Source organism: Cyprinodon tularosa, unplaced genomic scaffold (genome assembly GCF_016077235.1).
Source record: "Cyprinodon tularosa strain WSP-4 unplaced genomic scaffold, ASM1607723v1 ctg69, whole genome shotgun sequence".
NCBI lineage: Eukaryota > Metazoa > Chordata > Actinopteri > Cyprinodontiformes > Cyprinodontidae > Cyprinodon > Cyprinodon tularosa.
In genome coordinates this window covers 2,204,980-2,221,359 of record NW_024039440.1, presented here as the reverse complement: position 1 = coordinate 2,221,359, position 16,380 = coordinate 2,204,980, and the positions used below count along the sequence as shown (strand labels likewise).

The window sequence follows — 16,380 nt, the reverse complement described above, 5'->3', positions numbered from 1 at the left end:
GTATTTTGTAATTATGAAGATTATTATTTGGGGTTTAATTCGTATTTCTAGAGAAAACGTGACAGTTCTCTCAGTTCACAACCAAGTCACTTTGCACAACGACAGGTAACTCTTAAAAAGCACTAAAGTTAAGCTTCATGAAACGCAACCACTTGCCGAAAACACCTTACTGCAAAGTCTTTATTTAACGCTAGATAAAAACTAAAAGCTGTTCCAAAAAACATCTGAATAGTCCGATATAAAAAATGACATAGCATCAAAATTAAATAAAAACAGCAAAGTAGTGCCACAGACGCACTTAGTGTACGATTAAAGGAAGTTCATTATTTTACTCGGGATGATCAAATACTAATTTAATATTACGGGATTCAAAAAATAGTGTCTTACCTTGGCGTTTTTAAAAGGCACTTTGTGCCTGCCATTTTCTCCAAAATATACCGCAAACACCCTCAACCGCTATTCTAACTTCCCTTCCAGAGGCTGAAAGACACGGTGAAGCCTCTCTCCGCTCCAGATGTGCATCCTCTGGCGCAGCACCGAAGGAATGCCAGACTGATCCAGAGCAACTCACTGGCCGTCCTGCGCGTCTGTCCGCTGAGTGAAGCAGCAGCTGCAGCTCCGCAGCGATAAAACCCAAATGAGCGGCACGACGCAGACATGGGCAAGGGCGCGCGCCAGAGGAAACCTGCGCATGTCTACAAACAGGAGGCACTGATGGGATACGCGTAGTCCCCAAATACTACACGTGGTGATTAATAACATACATTTCATAACAGTTGTGTTTCACCATATAAGCCTATTTTTTATTTACTTGTCAAGTGTCATTTTTTGACTGGAAGCAGCTGAGTTTCTGCTTGATCAAGCCTGACTAGAAGCTAAATAGTATATATTTTTTCCAACAAATTAATGCCAATTACTGAGGACTGCAATCTGCATTACCACAGCATTTACAGTATACATCATAAGCATGGAAAGTACTCATAATTAGACCATTTCTTATACGATTAATGTGTTGAAAACAGTAAATGAAAGCTATAAGAAGTTAAGCAAAATCAAACAATTATTTTTGTCATTTTGGGTCACTGTTAACATTAATTAAGGCTTAATTAAAGAGTGACACTATTGAATAAAACAAAAACGGTCAGCAAAGTACAGCAGTGTTCTGTTTTGTTTTGATTTTAACATCTCTAAATGCTGGAGTTGGCAGTTTTTTGGAAATCTTGTGAAGCTAAAGATCTTTTACTTGTGCTAACTGTATTAATCACTGATGTAAAAGGTGCTAGAAAATTTACCACTGATGTAAAAGGTGCTAGAAAATTTACCATGTCAACTAACCCTATCTCATCATTTATTTAATAGCCACCTCACTTTAGGTTTCAAAGTGAGTTCTCAAATGTTGAAGGCATTTGGCAAAAAAATTGAATATTATTATTTTTATAAATAATCGGAGAATGTAAGTACGGTAGAAATTAAACGAGGAAAAACCTTCAGGCCACGAATTTGGAGAATAACAGGAGGACCTTTTTTGGAATTAATGCACATTGGAAGCTTTTATACCTGACTGGGGGCTGTAGTGGAAACAAGGGTTGATTAAGAGGACACTGTGGTTATTGGGAAAGGAGGCAAGTGTATAGAGCTGAGGAAAAACTATTGAGAATCACTGATGAGCAAAAGGGCCTAAATCAAGAACTAAATAGTATCAGATTAACCAAGACAAGTTTAGAGAAATACATTTGAAAGAATGTTCAGAAGCACAAAACGCAAAAAAACAAAAGACCAAAATAATGAAAACAACCCAAAGTCCCTGGGCTTAATTTTCACTGACTCTGGATGTAGTTCTAAATACAGAAAAGTGTATGTTTTATAGTTATTAGTATACCTTTTCATATTATAAATCATAAAGAGTCATTATAAAGGTTTAATATGTATAATCCTGCAATTACAGCAAACAATGTAACTATTAAGTATTCAGAAGTATTTAAATAATAATACTCAATTGTGATGTTAAAGCATCTCTTTAAATCAGGAATGGGCGACTCCAGTCATCAAGGACCAGTATCCTGCAGCTCTAATGTCCTTGGTCCGGCACCAAATGGCTTAATTATGTGCATAGTATGCAGATTCTCTACAGTCCTGCTAATTATCTAATTATTTTTATAGGTGTGTTGTAGCAGGGACACATCCAAAGTATCAGGACCATAGCCCTCGAGGCCTGGAGTTCCCTGCAATAAATGATACCCCATTGGCTTATATATTTTTTAGGAGACGCTTCTCTGGTTTCTTTCCAGATGAGAAACTTCTTGGTTGAAAAAAAACAAACAAAACACTTTAAAGATAACAGGTTTTAGTAATTCTTGGCGTAACTTTTATTGCCTTTTTGGCTGATTATAATTCAGAATCTCCAGAATTGATTTCTTAAATATAAAAGCCTACTGTGTGTTGACAATTCTTGCATAAAAATAGCAAGAATTATTTATAGCCAAAAGGTAAAGTTCGTCAATGACTAGATAAAGGAACTACTCAATCTAATCAAATTATTATGATTTCTTTTATTATTGTATAGCCTATTTGTGCAAAAACCACAAATATCTCCCACAAATACTCTCCCTATGAGATTCACCACCAAATATAAGGCATGACCGTTATCTTGTACTGAGAATAATATAAAGGGGGGAGAAAGAATAAAACTGGGAGATTTTAAAAACAGCATAGCGAAAGCAGAGGCTTTGATGAGGAAGTTGGAGAAGAGAAACGTTTTACTTTACAGTTCCCTGTGGTGGCTAAAGTGCTTTTCCCTACAAGTGCAAAGAAAGCATTCCATACCAGATACCAGGAAATTTCAGGTTCAACGAAAATACTTCTCTTACTGTGCTCTTATGCTATAACGGTATTTATATGTCTCTGGTTTGCTCTCACCTTCCCCCTTCCTTCCCATGCATCCATTCATCAGTGAGTCATTTCTCACAGATCATAAAGGGTTTTTCCCACCCAGCATCAACTACAATCAATAGAAAATAGATCTATTGTAAAATGTGAATAAAGATATGCATAAGCATGGCCTTGTTATACATTTTTTCACAACAGTAGTTGTCCCTTTCTGCAATAGCTAAAAAATATGTTGTAAACTGTTTGATAAATGGTGAAGAAGGTCCATCTGTACTGCTTCAAAAAGCAATGCCACATCATAGTGGTGCCACCTTCGTCTTCTTTTAAGGAATAAGGTTTTTTTGTGGGGCAGGGTTCACATATTCAATACACAAGCCAGTAAAGCTACAAGTTACTAATAATTGTCAAAGTCTTTGAGAATAAACCAAATATAATTTACTATGGAATAATACCATTGACAAAATAAAAGACCCCAGACTACAAGTAATAGTATTTTCCTGTTTTAAGCAGGTAACTTATGCTTTGCAGCTGAACTAAAGCCTGGTGTTTGTTTGTTTTTTGCTTGACAGATGCTAAATATACTCACTGCAGATCACTGGCTATGCTTTCAAAGTGGAAAATTATGTACAATACTCTAGGTATGCACAGTGAAATACAACTCGCCAGCTTATGTTTAAAGAGATCTACATCATGTGAAGTTATTTACTCTGAAAAGGTCTGAAAAACTGTTTACTGTTATGTGAATTTAGCATCTGAATTACCCAAATCGTATTTATCTATTTTAATTCATGTGCAGTTCCCTAACTGAAAGCTATGATTTTCTACTACTTTTGATTTACTACTTTTTAGCTTTGTTCTCTAGGAAAAAAACATAAACCAAAACAGCACCACAACACCATTCCTCCTGTGTTTTGGATGTGTGCATGAATGACCTTAAATTTTGACCCACATAGTCATTGCTACAATCCCTGTATCACCTGTGCTGTCTAAATATAGACACGGGATCAACAGCATGGATACCAGCACACTGCAAAACCAGACATATTTGTTGATGAGGATGTTGAAATGATTGAACAGCTTATTTTTTTGTGTTGTTTTTTTGTCTGCTGTTTTTTTTATATTATTATTCACAAAGCAATTTGAATATCTTATAATTCTGGGAATTTTTTATGGTGTAACATTAGAAAAAGACAATTAATTTTTATTAATCAATATCTATGTTCAATTTCTCTATAAAAAACTGCATAATTCATCGTACCTTGACAGAACCCACTCACCCATTGGGAGAATATGCAATCTCCATGCAAAAAGTCTCCAAGCTGTGTTTTAACCTAGGACCTTTTGCTTTAAGGGAAGATTTATACAGACTATTCCACCATGAAGTCCATTAATAAAATATATCTTTGGAAACATAGCTGTTTATTTCAAAACAAGTTTTTCTTTACACCAGCTTCAATTGTCATGGTGATGGTCTCAGTCAAGAAAACTTTTAAATAGTTTCTTCTGGGGGAAAAATAATCTGTGTTCCTGTGAAATACATTGTTTTGAATTCAGATATGACACAAATGGTCTCTAACCTCACTCCAAAATTTTTTTATTGCTGGTTAAAATAAGATTCTACGAAATGAAATGTCCTACGATCAGAAGGTCAAAGGATTGAACTCACCGTTTAACCCCCCTTTATGTATATATATATATATATATATATATATATATATATATATATATATATATATATATATATATATATATATATATATATATATATATATATATATATATATATATATATATATATTATTTTGAGAAACACAATTGTATGTCAAAGCAAGTGAAAAGTATTAAAATTTAGAGTACAAGTATATAACTGCAGCATATGGATAAAGAAAAACCCTTGAAAGCACTTTTTACATTCCCTGTGAAGCTGGAAGAGTGTCATGCCAGGATAACATAATTACATTGTCTCACTATAGGTGTGCTCTTTTGAGAGACTTTCCTTCAAGAACCCTCTTGAGGGTATTGTGAATTGCTATGAGAATAATCTCTTGACGTTCATGTGTCATTTCTACATTTTATCATGTGTCTGTTCTCTCTGCAATGAAAGGTTTTTCACCTATCTCGGAGCATGGCCACTGGGAGCGAGTAAGAACACTTATCTTAAGAAGTGCCTGGACAATGCATCAAAAGAAACCACTGAAAGCTTGTTTGAATCTCATTAAAATGTTTTTTGGCTGCTTAAAAATCATAGTCAAAAAAGGCTATTGCAGTAGGTACAAATGAAAGTGGCTTTAAGGCCTAGTAAGCAATGTTGACTGATGTTGGTTGTTACAGATGTGATCAACTAAGACAATATGGCACCTAGCCAAAACAGCCAAACCCCTTACCCTCTAGTTAGGCATTGACTTCTCATAAGCTATAACTACAGCTCCAAGCATGACTGCATGAACATATCATGTGCAGGGTTCCTTATTGTCTCCTGGTCAAGTCATACCGATCAAGAGCCAGAGCCAGCTGAGAAGATCTTAGGATAAATGGAGACATAAAATTCCTTTTCCTTTCTATAGTCAACTGAATTTCAGTGTATCTAAATGTTAAGGCCAAGCAATCTGACTAGTAACTGCCTGCCTCTTCCTTTGTAGTTTCAAACAAAGCTAAAACATAGCCGGAGATAATGAAGCTTCCCTCTTCCTTTGTTGCTCCATACCAAGCTGAGCCGAAAACAGAGCTGCGGCTGAGGACCACACCACTTTTCCCTCCCTCATCTGCAAAGTTAAACACTTATTTTTCCTTTCCTTTGCCACTTTAACCATGCATGGGCAGGTAGTTAATTAGAAACTTGATATGTTTTATTTAGATTTTTATATGATATCAGTTTAATACAAAGTGATGGTTTTTAATTAAACATTAAAAAGCATCATGCAGTGTTTTCAGTACTAAACAAAACATTTTTTTCTGCTGTTGCATCAACAAGTTTTGTAAGGTATGCCTCTACTAACTTTGCATCTAGGAATTGAAATGTTCATTTATCCTTGCAAAACAAGGTCAAAATGATTTGTACTGCATAGATCAAATCAAATCTCAAGTCTTGACAAAGATAATTAGTTGTTTTGAAGCATAACTTTGACTGAGTCATTCCAAAACATAATTATATTTGGATCAACAGCCATTTCACTGTTGATGGTTGCTGTTAATAATTTATATATATAATATTATATTATTCCTATGCCACAATGTTTAAGTTCAGTCATGTTGTTTTTCAATTTGGTTTAATGGTTTTTAGAATTGCTTCCTGCTGAACTAGCGGTTTGCAAAGACCTCTTTTTTCTCTGCTAATATGATTTTTATTTTCGACTGATATATTACTAGTTTCCAGACTCTCTCTCTGTAGTTCGTTAATGTACCAATCCCTGTTCTGTTGCCACAATGACCTGAGAAATGTTTGCATATGCATTTGCACCTGACCTTTACTAAATATAGACACAATAACTCCGTCCCCCAATTCCTTTCCAGTTTCATAGATAACGTTGCAGGTGGTAAATATTTAAATGATCATGTTCACACTCATAAATCTGAGCAGTTTGATGATTAGAATATGATCTACATGTATATGTACGCACAAATGTAAAATAAAGTTGGCACATGCTATCCATCGGATCACACATGCAAATCGCTTCGCACCTTCTAGAAAGATCTGCTCTGCGAATGCAAACAAGTTTACACCTGTTTTAATACATGATAATATTTCAATCAGCACCTAGTGTTTTAAATACACCACAAAAAAATTTGATTTTGACCAGAGCCTATTTTCCCATATGCTTACCATATCCCCTACATGGCTTTTGACAAATGTATCTTCTTTCGTTACCTTTTCCAGAGTTACCATTGAACTCTGATTAATGCTGCCTGGCCTATCTATTGAAACAGACAACTACGGTATGTCTTGGTTTGCACTTCTGCCATCTTTCTGATGATGTATGGAATGTAGCTTTGTGAGGCGTTCAAAATTGGGATATTATTCATAATCTAACCCCACTTCAAACAGATCAGCGACTCTATCCCAGACATGTTTGATCTGTTCCTCGGCCTTCATATTGCTGTTTGTTCTTCAACAAACCTGAAATTACAAGCAGGTGTACTTTTCAAATCAGGTATTTTTTTAAGCTGTTGGTAACACAACATTTTAAGAAGGACCGTTTAATGGCTATCACTTTTGTAGCCTTTTTTAATTTATAGTAGTTCAAAAATCATGTATCAGGTTTATGAATACTTTTGCAAGACACTGTAAGCTAACACAGTTAAAATACTTGGTCTTGGCTTGGTTTGCAACTCAAAGTCTCAGGTATAAGGGTTGTTTCTGTGGTGTGCATCATGTTTGAACTCAGGGAGCTTTAAAGCTTTCCCTATACAGCCTTATTTTGGTGAAGAAGTGTTGAGGATCAAAAAGGAAGCTCTTTTAAGGAGTTGCATAGCAACAGAGACTGTTTTTGTATTTCAAAGAAGTCAGTGGGCCAATAATAAACAGCAACCTGTTTGAACTAATCAACAAAAATATAAAGAAATGTTGAACAAGTAGTGGAATTTAATCCCCTTAAATAAACATATCTGTGCTGAGTTGACTCTCACCGTGTTAGTCAATTTTATACACTCTTAAACTGAATATTTCACTCATCCATTCCACTTTCTCTGATGTTCTTCTTTTCCCTCTCTTCTTGCATCCTCTTCTAATCATCTTTATGGTGCACTTCACACATCTTAATCCAAAGGCTTTTCAGGGGGTGAACTAATCCAAGGCGCGCTTTCTTAAAATAAAAGATGGAAGAGGAACCAAAGTGTATATGAAAGCACAGACTCATCAGTAGAGAGGAGACATCTGGGGGAGCTCAGTGTGGAAACAAAACACAACGAGAGCCAACTGAGGTGCTGCTTCTCTTTCTTTGCAAAAGAAAGAAAAAAAGAACCCTAACACAGTGGGGGTACTTTTAATTCTAGTGGTGTCTTACAAAACCGATATGTCACGTGGAAAGTGAGAGGAGAAGATGTGATGATGAATTTTAGCAGCTGTGACATGGAGGGATATTTATAGAATGGCGTTTCAATCTCAGCATTAGAAAGGCCTGTGGACACCCTGTGAGAGTTTATGGAGTAAATAAGTCAGAATGATAAAAATGAATAGGATGAAGCATTCACTTTAGGTAAGGTTAATGCAACATGACTTTGAACCTATGCCTGAACACTTCGATGTTGAGGCAGGATTTGTAACGGGCTCAAAGTACAAAAGACTTATGTGCACTCTTTTTCTACTAGATGACCACACATACTTTCATCCATCTTGATAAATAAGTGAAACTCCCAAAATAGTATGAGTATTCTATTGCAGGAGATAAGCTTTTAAAAGCTTGAAACCACAAAGATTTCACTGTTCTTTCAGAAACAGATTCTTATAACATGCAGACATGAATACAGGTTAGAGAATAATGTTAGTTTATCAAAAGCTTTGCTACATAGCCAGCTGAGATCATGCTCAGGATGTCAGCAAATAATGGCTGGTATGAGCAAAATATTTGTGTTTATTGAAAGTAGTACAAAGAAATATTCATGTTAAGAACCCTGAGGTGTGGGTGTAAGTGTGACTTTTTGAAGTTTAGCTATGTGAAGATCCATAAATTGATAAAAAAGTTGTGTCATGAGTAGCCTGTGGTGTTCAGCAAGAGGCGAAATGACATGACATCTTTTTTGCCTGATAAAATACCAACTGGGTCACTGCCATCTTGAATGTCTGGTGGGTATGTGCTGCAAACACAGAAAAAGGAAAAAAACACTCAGTGGAAGAGGCAAGATGGCAGTACCTTATAAAAATGCTATTTCCACTTCAATTTATTCACATTTTACTTTATCACCACAAGCTTTTATGTATTCTATAAGGATCTGATGAAAAAAAACAGAATTGAAAAAAGTGTAACAATAATGATAAGCTCTAATTTTTGCAAAAAAGTTAAAATTATATGATCATCTCATTAAAACTTTCCTATGTGCCCAGCTTTGACTCTTTAGGGGTAAGTCTGTTTTTATATAACTAAAGGCCACTTCATTTTAGCTTTGTTTCAATATTGCCCTGCATTTAGCTCCACACAAGTTATCATAAACTCTGACTGGCTTCGCCATCCATGCTCCATGGTGTAGATAATGTGTTCAGACTAATGTTTCTGCTACACATTTTATTCGGTATGCATGCCAAAAGTTTCATTTCTGTACCATCTGACTGTAGCACCCTCTTCCATGTTCTCTGTGTTTCTCACATGTCCAGTGACCAAATGCAAACAGGCCTTTTCAAGAGTTTATTCCTACATACATTTCTTCTCCTCTAATCTCCGACCAGAATAGAAAGAAAACACCCTCAGCATATTGACCCAAAATGGCTGTAAATTCTGTCCACTTGTATAGTCCCTCTAGACCCAATCCCAAAAGTAGTAATTTTAAATGATATTTCAGATACTGATAGAAAATAATAACCCAACAAAAACCTCTTCTGAAATACTGTTATTTAGCTATTATCGAAAGCCAGTCGATTGCATTGACTTATTGACACCTGCCTCTGTTTAAACTGCTTGCTCCCAGTCAGCAGTACCAGATTATCCAAGCCTTCGGTCAGAGTTCACTAAGCATACCTGTTGTTGTTCTGATTGCCTGATCCTGACCAGTTCTGCCCTCAGACCATTGAGTCGGCCTGTTCCTGTTTCGGATATGTTTGCCTGACCTGTCTTCACATTTCTGCTGTTTTCTGCCTGTGGACTGAATCTGGATCTGCCTTCTGACTTTGACTTGGATTTCCCTTCGGTACCTCTTTGGATCTCTGATCTTCTGGTCTGGACTCCTGCTAATCTCTTCATCACCGGCTTGGGCTACATCTTCTGGAAACTCCTGCCTTCCTTTCGTTGTGCTTGGATCCGCTCGTTAGCTAATTCATCAGTGTTCTGGCTCTAGCTTCTTCTTCTGGGCACAGCCTGAACTCTAAAACCAGGTTAGTGACTCATTCACTTGTTATCGCCCTCTGTTAGATTTACGTGGTCACTAACCTGAATTTAACTACTGGTTGGGAAAATCAGAGAACTTTATTCTCCGTTTGTGCTTCACAAAGACTTGGTTGTCTGAACTGATACCGGACTCTGCGCTTCATCCAGCTGGCTTCCAGTTGTCAGGGTGGGCTCCAACACAGAGGTCTCTGGCAACAGCAGCTGGTGTATTGACATGACAGCGATGCAGCAGCATTGTTGTTCTAAACTGGAGAAAATTGTTACCAATAACTTTAAACCATGTTAGTTCCACGGTGAGCTTGCTTCATTCACCATGGCTGGCATTTATATTTTGCCACTGGCTGATGTGAGTGCTCAGTCACTTTGATCAAATGTTCCACATCATTCTTAAATAAAGCCTGTGGTACAAGTCATCAAAGAAGTTGACCAGTAAAGCTGTACTGGGGCTTTAGCACTCACATCCCAGTGCACTCACTGGGATGTTTTAAGAGTGCTGCCAACAATCTGGATGAATTTCCACAGGGTGTCTAACATCACCCTCTATGAAGGCAGCTGTATACAAAAACAGAACACGTTAAAAATTTCTGGTTTACAGCCAAACTAGTAGGCAAAGGTTAAAAAAGGAAGGGAAATTCAGAAGTGTGGACTCAGACTTGTTCTGGTTGTTAAAGTATGGTTCTAGAAAGGACATACATAAAACTAGACATCTGCATTCAGAGGCTAAAAGACCATTTCACTGAAAATTATGCCACATTTGTATGCAACAGGTTCAGGCATATCACAAACTATAAACCCAAAGCCCAAACACTGGTCACCATTCCCTGTGACTCCTATATCCTGTCCTACCCACCCCATTTCAGAAATGGATGTCAGTAAGAAAAAAAAAAAGGAACTTCAAAGCAGTTAGACTAGACTGCATCTCCTCATCCACCTAGAGCAGGGGTCGGGAACGTATGGCTCGCGAGCCACTTGTGGCTCTTTTGATGATATCATCTGGCTCGCAGACAAAACAAAATATTTAATTTGGATAGAATAAAATCTGTTTTAATCCATGCATCGGTATTCCGCTGCTCATGTCCTGTTCAGGGTTGCTATTGGCTGCAGGAGCAGTCCATTATTTTAATTGGACAATAATAGCCTACGTTGGCTGTAGCTGGGTAAACCCCCTTTTGAATCAGTCTGCTCGGGCAGTAGCTCACAGCTAACCCTTCAATGAAGAACATGGCAAAAAGAAAAAAAGACGAGGAGTATCGTACATTTCAGGACGAATGGACCGAAGAATTTGCCTTTGTGGAGAGAGCAGGTTCTGCGGTGTGTCTTATTTGCAATGACAAAATTGCATCGATGAAACGGTCGAATGTAAAGCGGCACTTCGACACACGCCATGCTACCTTTGCGTCAAAGTACCCGGCGGGGGACAGCCGGAAGAAAGCGTGCCAAGAGCTACTGAGCAGCGTGCAGGCTAGCCAGCAGCAGCTCCGTGTATGGACCCGACAAGGTGACTATAATTCCGCTAGCTTTGCTGGATCTTTAGCAATAGTGAGGAACGGAAAACCATTCACAGATGGCGAGTATGCTAAAACGTTCATGCTGGATGTAGCCAATGAACTTTTTGATGATCTTCCGAACAAAGACAAGATAATCAAACGGATAAAAGACATGCCTCTGTCGGCAAGAACTGTTCATGATCGCACCATCATGATGGCAAACCAAGTGGAGGAAACGCAGGTGAAGGACATAAATGCAGCGCTGTTTTTTTCCCTGGCTTTGGACGAGTCAACAGACGCAAGCCATTTGTCACAGTTTAGTGTGATTGCAAGATATGCTGCTGGGGACACACTGCGCGAAGAAAGTCTTGCTGTTCTGCCAATAAAAGGATCCACAAGAGGTGAGGATTTATTCAAGTGTTTCATGGAGTTCGCTCAAAGAAAAAATCTACCTATGGATAAACTTCTCTCAGTGTGTACTGATGGTGCGCCGTGTATGGTGGGAAAAAACAAAGGATTTGTGGCGCTTCTCCATGAACATGAAAATAGACCCATCCTAAGTTTCCATTGCATTCTACACCAGGAGGCACTTTGTGCTCAGATGTGTGACGGGCAGCTTGGCGAAGTGATGTCGCTGGTCATTCGTGTGATCAACTTTATTGTTGCCCGAGCCCTAAATGATCGCCAGTTTAAAACACTGCTGGATGAAGTTGGAAATAACTATCATGGTCTGCTTTTGCACAGCAATGTGCGTTGGTTGTCAAGAGGGAAGGTGCTTTGCCGTTTTGCGGCTTGCCTGGACGAAATCCGGACTTTCCTTGCGATGAAAGGCATTGAGCATCCTGAGCTAGCCGAAACTGAGTGGCTCCTCAAGTTTTACTATCTCGTGGATATGACTGAACATCTGAACCAGCTCAACGTGAAAATGCAAGGAACTGGAAATACAGTCTTATCGCTTCAACAAGCCGTGTTTGCTTTTGAAAACAAGCTGGAGCTCTTTATCATGGATCTTGAAACAGGTCGTTTACTACATTTTGAAAAATTGAGAAATTTTAAAGATGCATGCACAGCAAGTGAGCCCACTCAAAAATTTGATCTCCGCCAGCTAGCTGGCTTCACATCCAGTCTCCTACAGTCGTTCAAAACACGCTTTGGAGAATTTCGTGAGCACACTCGTCTTTTCAAGTTCATCACCCATCCAAACGAGTCTTCACTGAACACAGCCGACCTGAGTTACATTCCTGGTGTCTCCGTCAGAGATTTTGAAGCAGAAGTGGCTGACTTGAAGGCCTCAGACATGTGGGTGAATAAGTTCAAGTCACTGAATGAAGATTTGGAAAGAATTGCACGACAAAAAGCAGAGTTGGCGAGCAAGCACATGTGGGCAGAAATGAAAAAACTTCAACCCGAAGACCAGCTGATTATCAAAACTTGGAACGCGCTTCCTGTCACATACCACACACTGCAGCGTGTGAGTATTGCTGTATTGACCATGTTTGGATCTACGTATGCATGTGAGCAGTCATTCTCACATCTTAACAACATCAAGTCCAGCCTACGATCACGTTTAACGGATGAAAGCCTCAATGCCTGCATGAAGCTTAACCTTACCAAGTACCAACCAGACTACAAAGCCATCAGCAAATCCATGCAGCACCAGAAGTCGCATTAATGGTGAGTATTATAACGACATTATTTAAAAAATAAGTTGAGAGGCTTATTATACTCGCATTTAGTTGAATTCAGTCTTAAAATATGTTATATGGCTCTCACTGAAATAAATTTCCAGATATTTTGCTGTGATGGCTCTCTGAGTCAAAAAGGTTCCCGACCCCTGACCTAGAGTCACTGCTTTCTCTGGTGTTCATGGAATTTCTACTACATCTCTGGAGACATGCCATGTGCCAGCCTACCTCATAGACTCATTCACCATCATTCACTATTCAAGAAAACCTAGAACATCAGGACTATGTGACTTTAGTTCTATCGCCCTCACCTCTGTGGTAAATAAGTCCTGTGAAATCCATTAAAGACTTGTGGGATTGTTGCAGTTCTGACATGCCAGTAGATCTTATTTCAAAAAATTATTTTATTCTATTTATTTCACTGCTCAGGTTTAAAAATAATAAAATTGTCATTGGAAATTGTCTCAGAGAAACCATGATTTTTGCATGTGTGCATCAAATGGTGCAATAACTGTATCTTATTGAATCTGCTCATTCATTTTACAGGCTTATTAGACATTTTAAGAGGGATGTAAATGATGTGAAGCTCTTCCATGTAAAAATATGATTCTGTCTTTAGTGGTATTAATCTATAGCCACAAATATATATATTTATATATACAATTAGAGGAAATAGAAGGTCCAATATGACCAGTGCACAAAGCATAAAAACCTAGATGGCAGAGTCTGGTGTGGATGAACATCACTGGCCACCACAAAGTCCTGACATCATCATGGAGAGTAACCTACAGCAGAATCCTGAAACTGTTGGTGTGACATTTTGCGCCTGAACATTTCATACAGACTATAAAATACAAGTTTAGATTTTCTTGATAATGAACTCATTCAGATGGGGTGACTTAAAACAGGCTGTATATAAGAAGTTCTTTGGTAGAGTGTCCTAACTTAAAACAAACGTTTTTATTTTCAAATTTTTTTAATCAATAATCATCCTTCTGTGAGATTAAATTAACAAATGACTGAATGTTTTATTGCGTGTGCCCCAATTGCTACAATTACTGTTCTAAAATTAGTCAATAACATATGTTACAATCATGTCATTTTAGGAAACTACATTATAAAACAGAACAGAGAGAAAGTCAGTCTGTTCTGTCTGATGTGTGAGGTTAATTCTCTGCCACAATCTTTTCCCCACTGATGGAACAGAGGGAGATTTGAGGAAACAAATTCAATCTAAACTGATTTATTATTTCATAGTAAATGACAAAAAGTGTTGTTTTTTTCACAGCCAACACAAAGATGTGTGCAGAGCTCATGTGTTTAAGCTGGAGAAAAGCCAGAGGGAAATATGTTGCTTACTTTTTATCCTCTCCAAAACCAAACAGAAAGGTCATGACCAGGGCAGTTAACTATCCTGACCCAGGGATGTGACTGATCAGGAATCTGGTCCCATTATTGCTCATTGCATCAGTAAACTTTCGCAACAATAAACCATTGCAGGAGGCTAAACCTTTTACTATACATAAAAAAGATCTTTTAAATCCTGGAAAATCCACACAGATTTACACAAACCATATTATATACATGTTTCCGACAGTTAGATGGTCCAGGAGCTGCAAACAGGAAACACTCTATTTACTTGCTGTCACAAAATTCTTGGAAGCAATTGAAGTTAATGGCCTTGTTAATCAGAGTAAACAGTGGCCCCACTCACCCTGATTTATTTTTGTTAACCTTTTTATCCATCTTATTTTCCACCTGCCTTCTCATTCTAATAGAAAATTATGATTATGGAACCTGATCATTATGATTGCATGAAAAGGTTAATGATAGCTAGAGTTACTGAATTGCTTTCCAAATAACAACGAAATAGAGAGCAAAGGTTGATGTAGCCATTGCAAATGTGTATAAGATATTAGTTGTAAGTGGTTAAATGAATATTAAAAGCTGGGTATTTTGAAAAAAAATATTAAATTCTTCACACTGCTTGAATCAGGTAAACACAAGGAACATGGAACTTTTTTTTTTTTAAAGGATGATGTTTAGAGGCAGTGCATGAGAAATTAAACAAGCAAACCTATGATATTCAACTTTTAGAGCCACAATCTAAAGGTAACATTCTTGGAAAACCCCAGTCTGAATAAAATAATTATTCTTTTAAAATGATCAGTTAATTCATAATACATATTTATTTATATATCTAGCTCTTTCAACCGGGCAACTGCATTTAATTTGGATCTACTGTATGCAAAATGTTATTTCTCCTTTTTTTCAGCCATTCTGCTGGAAGCCTTGATGCTATGCCCGGTAATCACTGCCCTGCATGACTTTATTTCAACCAAATATCAGCAGTCAGATTGATAGAATAGAATTCAACTTTATGGTCATTACACTGTCACAATTACAAAGTAACGAAATGTATTTTGCATCTATCCAGTATAACTAAACAAAGAGCAATTGTAAGAGGCCAATTTCCTATATATATATATATATATATATATATATATATATATATATATATATATATATATATATATATATATATATATATATATATATATATATATGTATGTATATATATATATATATATATATATATATGTATGTATATATATATATATATGTATATATATTTAGATATATCTATATATATCTATATATATCTATATCTATATATCTATATATAGATATATAGATATACATATATATATGTATATATGTATATATATATATATATATATATATATACATACATATATATCTAGTAGTTATATATATGTAGACAATCTACATTGTCTAAAGATATCTAATGATATCTGTAGACAATGTAGATTGTTGTATGCTCAAGCTAATACCCTTGCCCGTAAATTCGGACCATGTACTGATAAAGTCAAAATGGAACTGTTTAATGCATATTGTACTTCTCTGTACACTGCTCACCTGTGGACTACATATAGGATAATCAACCTGCAAAGGCGGCCTATAATGACGTTATGTGGGTACTTTTGAAACGGCCAAGATTGACCAGTGCAGGTGAGATATTTGTCACAGCAAGAGTCAATATACAAGCTGTTTCACGAAACTTAATGCATACATTTATTTGTAGGCTAAATGCATCTGGAAATGATATTATCTTGTCACTTACTGATACCACACGTAGTGCAATCCGATATCAGTCTAAGCTGTGGAGACACTGGTATTCCTGTCTTCTTAAAATTCCTATTTAGCCGATAATGGTACTTGTATTGTGTTTTTTATTATTAACTATTTCTATTTTATTTTATGTATGTA

At 36.9% G+C, this 16,380-nt stretch overlaps 1 protein-coding gene across 4 annotated transcripts in view; it reads right to left on the bottom strand.

The window, feature by feature from the left end:
• LOC119771809 (SPHK1 interactor, AKAP domain containing) overlaps positions 1-16,380 on the bottom strand; it is a 151,835-nt gene that overhangs the window by 41,834 nt on the left and 93,621 nt on the right. The window contains exon 1 of one of the 4 annotated variants that reach the window (XM_038267973.1): positions 388-651. The exons of the other annotated variants lie outside the window; for them this stretch is intronic. Within the exon in view, the coding sequence (XP_038123901.1) occupies positions 388-422 (35 nt within the window). The 5' untranslated portion in view covers positions 423-651. Of the gene's footprint in view, positions 1-387; positions 652-16,380 lie in introns of those variants that run through there. 4 annotated transcript variants of the gene reach the window in all.